This window comes from Poromitra crassiceps (genome assembly GCF_964638095.1).
Source record: "Poromitra crassiceps genome assembly, chromosome: 1".
Classification (NCBI taxonomy): domain Eukaryota; kingdom Metazoa; phylum Chordata; class Actinopteri; order Beryciformes; family Melamphaidae; genus Poromitra; species Poromitra crassiceps.
The window spans coordinates 21561782-21574454 of record NC_139623.1 but is presented as its reverse complement, the minus strand read 5'-3'; the positions used below and the strand labels follow the sequence as shown (position 1 = coordinate 21574454).

Here is a 12673-nt window from a genome sequence, read left to right as displayed (position 1 = left end):
AACTACTTCAGCCGTGGACCAAATGACACCTGGCATATAGATGGTGAGTAATAGTAATAGTTTCACCTGATGTTGTTTTATCTTATGACAATAAACGTAATAATGTATATGTTTTCTATCATTGGATGCAGGGAATGACAAACTTAAATTCTTTGGATTTTGGATCCATCTGGCTGTTGATGGGTATGTAATGTGTACATATTACAGGGTTCCCATGGGTCCTTGAAAGCCTTGAACCTTTATGTATTTGAAAAATCGGAATTACAAGTTTTTGAAAAGACATTGGTCATTAAAAGTGCTAGAATTTGCTTCAAAAAGTGCCTTTCTGTGTGGAGTTTGCATGTTCTCCCCATGCCCCCTGGGGGCTTCCTTCATATAGGAACCCCACACCAAAAGATGCAATATCCTGGTCACTAATGTGGTGCCTCCTCTGGTCATTAAGGGCGCCTGTTCGGAGGGAGGGGAACTGGTTGGAATAGCGTGATCCTCCCACGTGCTATGTCCTACCGGTGAAGCTTCCCCTGTCAGGTGAAAAGAAGCGGCTGGCTACTGCCCATGTCTCGGAGGAAGCATGGAGCCAGTTTCGGCTCCCCCCAGATTGGCAGAGGGTGGAGCAGCAACCAGGATAAATACAATTACAAATTAGCACTAATGGGGGATAAAAATGGGATAAAAAAAACAGGGGGAAAAAATAAGTGCTTGAATTTAGGAGTTTCCCTGCATAGAGAATTACAAGGCAGCCTCCTTCGCTCCACCTCCAGCTCTCGACAAGTGAAAACTAAAAATGTTGGAACAAGCGTTGCAGTCGGTTGATTTCTGACATCTGAAATTGCAACTAACACAGCACAGTTGAGGAAGGCTTCACACATTCAAGCCTCTCATTTAAATTTTTGTGTGAGTTTCTGTAAAGCCTGCTAGAGTAGTTATCATTCTAAAATTCGCAGTGTTGGAGCAGTAATTAATCTTGATCCCTGTCTCAAACTAAGCCATTTTGGGTCCTTGAATTTGGGGAATTGGGCCTCGAAATTCCTTTAAAAAAAAGTTGAATTTGATATTGAAGAAGGTGTGGTGACCCTGATATTACAACCTGTACAGACTGGCTTTTGCTGTAATAGTTACCATTTAGCTGTAATAGCTCAACTATCATCATGTCCCCGTTATTGATGGATTTGTCATTTCTTGATAGATTTTCAAGGAAAGTTGTGTGGCTTAAGGTTGGCACATCTACAAAGCTTTGTTGCAAGATACTTTCTTGATGCTGTCCAAGAGCACAATGGTATGTATAAATGTTTAAAAATTCAGCCAATACTTTGCCATTCAATTAATTTATTTTTGATTTGTTGCGATAGCTATGAGGAGGCAGAGGGACATTTAAAATCCTTATTTGCCTGTAGCTCAGGGCTTCCCAACCCTTTTTGGCTTGTGACCCCACTTTGACTTTCCAAAAATTGGACCCCAGACGTTCAAATTTCGGTACATCATTGACCTCATCAATGATACCACATGTAACAGAAATCTGATTGTTTTTGCTGAATTATGAGTTTAATCTGAAAATTCTGACTTTTACCCTCCAAATTCTTACATTAAAATGAGAATGCTGATTTTTCTTTCTGAACGTACTGACATAATTCTGACTCTAATCTCAGAATTCTGACTTTCCCCCCTCAGAATTCAGCCCCCCCCCCCCCAATTTTTTTTTATTAACACATTCACTGCCAGCCGTTTTTTTTTTACTGTAGGTAGCTTCTGCCAATGGGTTTTTTTGAGGATTCTGGCTCATCTTTCAACAGCCGAGGATTATTTTCTGCTAAGATTTTGTGAACACAAAATATCTCAAAAGAACTAATAGAATGTGTGCTTTCTCTGTCTAAAAGAGTTAGTTTGTAGAGTTAGTAGTTATGTAGGCATTAGCACCAGTGTTGCCAGATGGCAAATGTTGAATTATCGTACCAGAGGGTCAAAATTATTGTTTTTGGAGTGAAATTATCGTACGCCCCCTCCCCAGCGCGGCGTGCCTTCGGCGCGCCTATGTCGGGGGGCTGCGGCTGATCACAGGCTACTTTTTCGACTTGCCATGATTTTTCAACGCTGTGATCTCAGCCTGCGTTGCAACAACAGGAACGCATTGGCTGCAAATATGTTGTCTGAAGAGATGATTGTATAAACAGATAGAGTGATAGACGTAGGATTCGACTGAGTGTCACAAAATTATGAAATTATCGTACATTTCAGGGATTTTGGGATTATTGATCGTACATCGTACAGAGGTCGAAATTATCGTACAAATACGATAATTATCGTACAAATACGATAATTATCGTACGTCTGGCAACGCTGATTAGCACTTGAATACAGCATGGTTTCAGCGTCTGAAAATTTAAGCTGAGATAAATGCCTTTTTGTGAAATTCGATAGAACAGTCACTTTAACCATTCATTTTTGTCATCAGTAAGACGTCAGACATCTAAACAATAGTTTTGAACAGTAATTTCCTCCATAACAGCAGGAAACCCCCCTCTCCTTCAAACTCCTCCCTCCGTGTGTGTTCTCCTCCTGCCTCCCTGGCTCTGCAGCGGGCGTGTCACAAGCGAGTTGCTGCTGCTGCTGCTGCCTGTGTGCTGGCGGCCGCTCTTTGGGCGAGTCTGGATGGGCTCGCTCGTTTCTTGGGGTTTCGGTTGAGAGCTTTGATGAAGCTTTTGCGATTCTGGTCTTATTTATGCTGCTTTCAAAGTGTGTTCCACCCGTAATCTATTATGCAAATTTGCAATCCCCCACCGCCAGCTCCCTGCGCGAAAGCGAAAGCGTTTTCGCCAATCCATTTTCATGAGAATGGCTTCCTCACGCGGCTGTTTTTGCTTGGCTTTCTCTCGTCTGGAGAGCACTGTCGCCACTTAGTGGGTCGGTAAAATAGATTATACACATTCAATACCTCCCATATTTTAATATGAGATGTAAAAGGGGTTGATCGACGTCCCACCGTCAAAAAAAAAAAAAAAAAAATTTAAGACGAGATATCTCGTCAACGGCAGTCAACCGGGTTTTTTTTTTAAGACGAGATATCTCGTCAACGGCAGTGAACGTGTTAACTCATTCACCGCCAATGACGTCTTTGACGTGTTATCAGAAATAGCCCTCCCCGCCAATGACGTGTTTGACGTGTTTTTGAGTGCAGCGCATAGTTGAAACACTTACCCAGCCTGTGACATAGTTTCGGGTCCCTAACCTCAAACTCAAGCCGACAGCACGTTATCAAACACATACCGCAGCTGTTGTTTGAAATTAGGAAGAAGGTGGAAAGGAAACGTGCTTCCTTGTTGCAGAGGAGAAACGCCATTGAAATGCCCCCTCGCCGCGCTGCAGAGCTGATCGACTTGCTGCACAGCAGCGGACATCGAAACCGCAGTAGTCAAACCCGTGACCAACATGATCGATCCTGGTCCCTGGACCCCGTTCCTATGTGCCAGCCCGAAAGAGACGAGACGGAGTCACAACTGTGTGGAGGAGGAGAAGCTGTTCTCCTCCTCCACACAGCCTCGCCACATAAATGGCTTTCACACAGAGGGCTGTGTGCCCTCCAGTGTTGCTCCTGGCCAATCCCAGCGCCACAGGGCGTGGTTATTGCTTATCCTAAGTGGGGTTAGAAATCTAAAAGGGGGATCGTGTGTGTGTGTGTGTGTGTGTGTGTGTGTGTGTGTGTGTGTGTGTGTGTGTGTGTGTGTCTGTCTGTCTGTCTGTCTGTCGGTGTGTCTGTCTGTCTGTCTGTCTGTCTGTCTGTCTGTGTGTCTGTCTGTACACTCACTCACACTGAGCAAACTGTATTGTTGAATGTAAAATAACATATATATATATATATATATATATTTTTTTTTTTTTTTGTCATTTGTGTCATAATGAATAATATTTACATGTCTGATGTCAATACAGTTCAAAATAAAAGAATTGAGAGCGAGTTCTGCCTGATATTGTGTGCTGTGTACATAAATGCCATTTTCTGCAATTTCTTTTCTGACAGAGACTTTTTGGGTGAAAACAGGGTGTATATAAATGGCTATAAGTAGAGTACAGAACATGCTAAAAGCTCACTTTTTTTTTCCTGGTGAACCCAGAGACGTACATCTTTATTTTGAGGTATTGCAAATCACTCTGGTGCTAATAGATAATTTACTGTGGGTCTTGAAAGATGACCAACAATTATGAAAATCTTTGGCCTGTGCTAAATATTGGCAGTCCTAAACTGGCGGTGAATGAGTTAATAACTTAATTCAAACTTTTTTCCAGATCTGACTTTATTCTCACAATCCTGACTTAAACTCATGACTCAAATAATTTATTTTACATGAAGCCCAAATCATATTCGGGCGTTTTAAATTGGTTGTGTGTGTTTAAAGAAATTTCAGGCGACCCCATTAGAATTCCAGGCGACCCCAAGGTTGGAAACCACTGCTCTAGTTGTACACCATTCCCTAATGAAAAATACACTGCATCAGTGGTTCTTGGGCCCCCAAGGGGTCATTGGGGTTCCAGGGGGTCGCGTGCAAAAAGGGCCATACATTTTGTCTGTGTAATACTATCCATAAGTTATACAATGACATAATCTATGACTGGTCATGGGTTTCATACACTTATCATCTAAAAGCTGAAATCTTATTAGATGGGGGACCCTGGGGCAAATTATTATTAACCTTGCGTCCGTGGTCTAATTTGTGTCATTTTCAGGGGCCTTGACGTGAAAACTATTGAGAACCACCGCACTACGTGAAGTATTTGGCCAGTGCTTGAAATATTTTTAATGCTAGACTACAGCGGGGTTTCTTTTTAAGTTTTATTCATGGGTTTGGATATGACAACAACAACCTTTTTAACAGGACTTATGCTGAAAACCAAACCACTCGTTTAACGCAATCCCTTCTTTGTCGCTGGCTTTGTTTTGTAATACAGGTTGCCCACGACTCATCAGAGCAGACCAGTGGTGTAGTCTACCTTTTTTCAGAGGGTATACTCCCTCTGACTCCAAAGACCATGAGAAAAAAGGTTGAATTTAAACACTTTATTTTGAACAAGCTTATCAAAGCACAGAGGTAGTAATTTTACTGTTAACACAACTATTAAAAACAGTGGAGACACGCACATCCCAAAAAGAAATCAAAGGCAGGTGCCGGACCCAATGAAGACCGCAATAGAAAAAAACACTGTAGCTCCCGTTTAAAGTCGAGCTGACATCAAAAATTACTTTCTTATTTTAGATCACATCCCTGGGTATTCAGTGCACCCATATAATAATGTATGCAAAAAAAAAATCACAAAAATCTAGACTATGTGATCATGGTCTCGCCTTCTTTAACACAGCACAGCAAACAATATGCTGTGGAGATATGCTGCCCTAAACTCAAGTACTTTCAATGACCCATGTGTATTTTCACAAAATTTTAAGGCCTTGATTTTTTTTCAAATTAACAAACTTTCAAGGATTTCAAGGACCAATGGGAACCCTGTTAGTTGTTCACACTTTTTCACATCAAAAGTCAATTTTTATCAATCTAAAAGAAACAAGGAGATATACACTGCATCAAAACATTGCATTCTGTTGTTTAAATTCACTCACTCACACACACACACACACACACACACACACACACACACACACAGCAGCAGTACACCCCCCCCCCATGTATCAACCTAGCTAGTTATTGTGCTTGTTCTAGATATAATTCAATGTACCAAACAATCCCCTGCTGCTGTTACAGTAACGTTCATATTATAACGTACATGCGACTTACCAGGTATGACGATATCATCAGGTAACGTTGCGATAGCAGCTGCCTCATCACAGTCCTGTTTTGTTTTGTTTGGTAGTAAGCAACGTCACGGCTACGTCACGCTCGAGTCGGCTCGACGGAAGCCCCTAGGGTCCAAAAGTCCGCGCTTTGTAACAGAGCGCACAGGGTGAATTTTATGAATGGTAAGTGAAAACGATACGTATCATAGCGCATTTCACAGTGCGCCAACGCAAATCTGAGTAATTTCGCAGTGTGTAGATTGCGTCTACCTGCGTTGCACGTAGACAACACCCCTGGAGCAGACAGAGGAAAGGAGAACTATGTTGTTGGTCAGATGCAGATTGCATTTCACTTACGGCAGGACGGTGACAAAGCACAAGACAGCTTCAGAATGGGCACATCAGTGCACAATCAGGTATGTTTACTATACTTTTTAAATTTTGGTCAGTGCTCCTGTAATGATTGGACTCCTATATTTTGGGTATATTTTTTCACAATTTTGATTTATAGAGAGCTGAATGCTACAACAGCATGTTGAAGAAAACCTGGATCAAGAAATGGCAGGCAGCTTTTGAGGTAATACTTAGGCAATTATTATTCAGCTTTGCTCACTTTTTAAGGCGTCTTGAACAACTGTGCTGGCAAGACAAGTTGATTCTCAACAAAATGTGGATATTGTCAACATCCTGTGTAATTATCTGTATATCTAGGGCATGATGGAGTCTGGCCAGATTGAGTTGGATAATCCTGTCCACATGTAAGTGAACTTTCTGAGACAATGAATTTCATTTCTCCTTCCGATTTGGACCTAGTAATGTATCATACGATACCTATGGAAACTAACAGGGTCTTTTAACAGGAAGTTTGTGAATTGAGGCCTATTTTATTTTATTTTTTTAAGTCAGACGGACAAACCAGTCTTTTATTGTCACACGACAACCCAACACACACATGCTGCCAGCCACACACAACGCGCACTGCGGTTGGGCGGTGAAATATAGTCTGCTTTTAACCCATCCAGGCTTGTCCTTCAAGCCAAGCCACCCAATCAAAAGCCAAGAGAAGGGAAAAAAACTTTTTGTTCTGGAAAAATAGCACAGAAAATACCATTGTTGATTCTCCCTTCTGGTTGGGTGGGCAGCACACAGCCTGCCTCCAAAGTCTTAATTTTCTTCCCGCCCGCAAACAGACAAGGGAATGGTGTTGCCAGGTCCCGCAAAGGGCCTTTCTGTGTGGAGTTTACATGTTCTCCCCGTGCCCCAAGAGGGTTTCCTTCATATAGGAACCCCCTTCACCAAAACATGCAATATCCTGGTTGCTGATGTTGTGCCTCCTCTGGTCGTTAGGGGTGCCTGTTCAGAGGGAGGGGAACACGTTGGAATAGCATGATTCTCCCACGTGCTATGTCCTACCGGTGAAGCTTCCCCTGTCAGGTGAAAAGAAGTGGCTGGCTAACTGCCCATGTCTCGGAGGAAGCATGGAGCCAGTTTTGGCTCTCCCCAGATCGGCAGAGGGTGGAGCAGCAACCAGGATAAATAAATTAAAATTAGCACTAATGGGGGATAAAAATGGGCAAAAAATTCAGAAAAAAAAGAAAAGAACGCAGAAGACCAAAGAATATTCACAGTTAGCTACTTACATATGTATGCCAGTATAAGATATAGGGTAGACAGTTCAACAAGCTCCCCTGAGCTCAGTTTTTAAGCTACAGTGGAGTTGATGAGATTCCTGGATAATAGACATTGAGACATATACATGTATACACTGAGACTTCACAAAATGTTCGGTGATGGACATTTGTTTTAAAATAAGCCATTGGTCAAAATGTGTATGAAAGCTGTCCAAAGCCGGCAAAGTTTTTGACAAAGGTAAATGGGCTCTCACATCAGGATGGGAAAAGTACACACATTCTTTACTTAAGTAGAAGGACAGTTACTTGTGTAAAAACATAAATAATACTAAGACTGGTAAAAGTTGAAGTACTGATTCTATTAATTTACTCAAGTAACAATTTTAAAAAGTAGTCTCTGAAATTAACTAAAGGATACATGTACAAATTATTTCTTCCGGCAGTTTCTATGCAAAGCTAATTGAACCTCACATCAGATATAATATGATAAGAAGACTTTCAAACCTCAAAGATCCCTTCCAAACATTTTAAGATGTAGGCCTATAAAAATACTCTTAAAATACTTTTTATAATTTATGTCTGATATGGTTTAGTCCACAAAACAAGTACAATTAGGCAACAATTTCAATCCTTAGAAAAAGACATCTACTTGGTCTTGTATGAAGCCCTACACACTACCATGTCAAATGCTTCTACCCTATGTTATGTGATTATTGTGTAATTGTTTTATATGAAGCAATGGTGTACCTTGCCCATGACTAATTTTCCCCCGGGGAAAAATAAAGTATAACTAACTAACACTCGATTTGGGGGCGGAACATGCCAGGATTGGCCAACACCAAACCCAGTCCCCAGAATTGTCAAAGCAAATAATTGAGACGCTATATGGCCCGCCTCTCAACTCTGTCATGTCAGACAAGATTTGTTTTCAGTCTGATACGTCTCAGAGCCTCACACCACATGGGTTCAGCTCGTCTTTAAAGCAAGATTGATACTATACAGTTACTGTTCGTCTGTTATTTCATGTAATATTAATTTAATAACCACTTGTTCACCTACAGAAATTGTTTGCAATATACACACCTTCCACTGCTTCAGAGACAGCTCACCATGGAACAGTGGATGTGGAACACCCATGACATTCGCAAACAACGCAATGTTGCAGGCCCATTTGGAAAGCCAGACTTGATGTTTACTTCACCACCAGCTGGTATGCCTCAATTTGCACACTCTGCTACTTATTCTCATACATTGTGATTTCGGGGGGGGTGGGTTGGGGTAGCATTCACTAGTTTAGGCTACTGAATTATGGAGGACAAGAAGAGTCATTTGGAATGTAATCAAGTGTTTCTTCAATTATTTAATTGCACAATTAAAAAGACTACTGCCAAAACTAATTCACAAATCAGTATTAATCCATCAATGTTTAGTTCAATTTGGAAAGGCAATTTTTAAATCGACTGTTTAATGGGTGATTTTGAAAATCCCTTTTCAAATTGAACTATTTATTGATGGATTAATACTTCATTTGGGAATTCGTTTTTGAATTACTCTTTTTAATTGTACTGTTAGATAATAATTAAGGAAATACATTGAAAATCACTGTTCCGGGCCTCCATACTGAATTGAGTTTCAAACATCAATGTAACAAACATTGAAAGACACTATCAGATGAAGTGTTTAGAAACGTATTAATTACTGAGGCATGTTTTTCTCTACAGGCTTTGTTGATATGCTCAGCCCAATCGATGCCGATCTCCTCCGGTATGCCGAACAATTAGCATGTGAGGTCGAGGAACCATCTTTGGTGGCAAATGTGGAATTTAGGCATGCAGCAGAGGCCATTCTTCAGAATGCTGAATTGTCATCGTCAGTGGATGAGTGTCTGGCTGGATATCTAATACTGTTGGATAGTTTCACCACTGCCATGGAAGAAAGGGATATTGCAAGACCATCTACATTTGCAGAGGCCAATGATATATACATTCAGCTGGCTGACATAGGGCGCTAGCAGGCCAAGCACCAAGGTGTATAGGCTCATTTCCAACGCCAGTATCGGTCCGGGTCTACTCGCTTCCCTCCCCCCCCACCCCCACTGGGCAGTAAACATGACGATCTGGGTTGAATCTATACTTTTGACAACTGATTGGTCAGAGAGATTCGGGTTGAAAGGACATCACACACATCTTTGCTGCACAGACTTCTAAATGAATGGACTGCACTTTCAAGTAAATATGTCACTCTGCCTCTGTCTGATGGTCCTGATAACAGCCAGCCACTCCGCCTCTCTCATGGTCCTGATAACAGCCAGCTACTCTGCCCCTCTCTCATGGTCCTGATAACAGCCAGCCACTCCGCCTCTCTCATGATCCTGATAACAGCCAGCCACTCCGCCTCTCTCATGATCCTGATAACAGCCAGCTACTCCGCCCCTCTCTCATGGTCCTGATAACAGCCAGCCACTCCCTCTCTCATGGTCCTGATAACAGCCAGCTACTCTGCCCCTCTCTCATGGTCCTGATAACAGCCAGCCACTCCGCCTCTCTCATGATCCTGATAACAGCCAGCTACTCTGCCCCTCTCTCATAGTCCTGATAACAGCCAGCCACTCCGCCTCTCTCATGGTCCTGATCACAGCCAGCTACTCTGCCTCTCTCATGGTCCTGATAACAGCCAGCCACTCTGCCTCTCTCATGGTCCTGATCACAGCCAGCTACTCTGCCTCTCTCATGGTCCTGATAACAGCCAGCTACTCTGCCTCTCTGATGGTCCTGATAACAGCCAGCCACTCTGCATCTTTTAACGTTTTGAAATTACATAAATAATAATAATAATAAATAACGTGATGAAAATGAGTATCAAGTATTTTGAGATTTTGACTTATTTGGTTACCGTACTTTAATCTCTGTAGTACATCTTGGCAAATAAATTTCATGAAACACAGGGGAAAGTATTTATTTTTATGGTCTTGTTGGAATGTCACTGTACAAAATACGTTGTGGAATGTTATGCCATTTGTTCTCACATTTTACTTTTAGACGCATAACGGATTAAAATACTCTATATACTATCTCAGTCATTCGAAAAGTTATATATAGGGGAGAGTTGATATGCATATTGGACAAAGTCAAATTCCACTGTGTTATGATTACTCACTGTATTCAAATTAACCTTTAATCTGGACACTTGGGCCTTGAACTGTAGCCTAGCCTATTCATAGCTTTCCATGATGTCACATGCATTTCCTACCAATATGGTGCTTCACAATACACAGCTCATTGGCTGCTTTTGTCATTTGAGTGTAATCACCTGCCAATGGATTATAATCACCTGTTATTGACCTACAAAGGTCAATAAACTGTCCATAAACTGTTATACTGAATTTTGGTAAATTATCTGTCTTAACCTCTGACAAAAACAAGAATTGAAAATAAAAATGGAAAAGATACATTGTCTTTTTAAATAAATAAATTGTAATAGGAGAGCACTCAAACTACTGCACCATCAAACTGTTTACTTATTTGGATAGAAAATAATGTTTTGATGGAACTGGGGGTTTTAACTGTTTCTTCCTAACTGCAGCTGACGTCATCACTCATACACATGACTTGTGTATCTAAATTTTGCAAATGACTTCATAAGACCAAAACCTTCCATTTTGCTTAATGTGCATCACCTCTACTTGCGATTCTTTGGATGTCTTCCAAGAGGCCATAACCAAGGCTATTGGAGAAGTCAAATGTTTTCTGCACACACCCTACATTGTTTGGATATCTTATGCCTGATGGAACAACAGTTTACCATTAAATAATTAAATAAGCTTTCCCATTCAATAAAGAAGTATCCTAGGAATCTACCTTAAAGCCATTTAACTTTTTATGTTTAATTTACATGTGTCCAAATTTAGCCTTCCGGTCTTTGTGTTGAAAGAATTTCAAGAAATATAAATATATCTATAGTCTGTTGTCAATTAAACTAGATGTTCATCTTAGTGTTACTATGTTAATTCTATTGGGTCTCATAGATTACTACTTTAATCTGTTGTAAATATAAAAAAATGCGTGCTTTTATTTTGAAAGGCAAAAGCATTCAACCGGAAGTGAAGTTGTAAACAATTGTTGCTAACTTCACAGGCATTCTTTCCCCATTACACACGGAAGAACAACCAAAAACAACGAATGACAGCGTTTTCATGTGATGACTGACAGCTAGTTTGAGTGATGCTTGACAACTAGTCTGCAGGACGATCGACAACGTTTTTGTGTGAGGCGTGAGGCGTGATGACTGACAGCTAGTTTGAGTGATGCTTGACAACTAGTCTGCAGGACGATTGACAACGTTTTTGTATGAGACGTGAGGCGTGATGCCTGACAGCTAGTTTGAGTGATGTCTGACAACTAGTCTGCAGGACGATCGACAACGTTTTTGTGTGATGCGTGATGCCTGACAACTAGTCTGCAGGATGATCGACAACGTTTTTGTGTGAGGCGTGATGCCTGACAGCTAGTTTGAGTGATGTCTGACAACTAGTCTGCAGGAGGATTGACAACGTTTTTGTGTGAGACGTGAGGAGTGATGCCTGACAGCTAGTTTGAGTGATGTCTGACAGCTAGTCTGCAGGAGGATCGACAACGTTTTTAGTGAGGCAGGAGGAATGACAGCGTTTTCGTGTGAGGACTGAAGGTGTTTCAGAGCACACTCGACGGTTTACTATAGGAGACATGACAACTGACAACGCTTTAGACTGAGGAACGATAGCCTATACTCTGACTGACGAGGATGCCCTAAAATGGTTGCCGTACTGGAGGCCCAGGCTCTGGCCAGGAGAGACAGACAGCAGCAGCGGGCCGAAGACACCTGGTCGACAACCACTCCCAGGCTCTGCCCCTCTTGTGCCTCCCATGGTCCGCGGCTGCCTGCCTCCAGCGGCACAACGCCATGATCCACCATCACGAGCCTGCCTGCTGTAGACCATCCCCCATCTGCGGATGGTATTTTCTTTTAATTTAATTTAAATATTGAAATTTAAGAACTACTGATGCGTTGACATTATTGGGAGTCTGTATTTTCATGTTTCAATATCAAATATCTTTCTGTTAGAGCCTTCAACATCAGGACATTGTCTCCGGGGGTCCCTGATTTCTTCCTCTTCCTCTCAAAGTAAACACTTTATATAATCTGTAAAAACAAACATTTTAACATGTTAGTGACATTTGACATAGACTTGATGAAGAATAAACCAGACATTTCTAAGTTTTGTCTCTTA

General features: G+C 41.5%; 1 protein-coding gene across 1 annotated transcript; it reads left to right on the top strand.

Annotated features, from left to right (window-relative positions):
- Positions 1 to 5782: 5782 nt before the first annotated feature.
- On the top strand, positions 5783 to 12377 carry LOC310776361 (uncharacterized protein; the record flags this gene model as incomplete). The annotated part of the gene is made up of 6 exons (XM_083636557.1): positions 5783 to 5798; positions 6062 to 6192; positions 6288 to 6353; positions 6488 to 6534; positions 8469 to 8617; positions 12334 to 12377. 6 exons carry the CDS (start codon positions 5783 to 5785, stop codon positions 12375 to 12377), a joined length of 453 nt encoding a protein of 150 aa, XP_083492683.1.
- Positions 12378 to 12673: the final 296 nt, after the last annotated feature.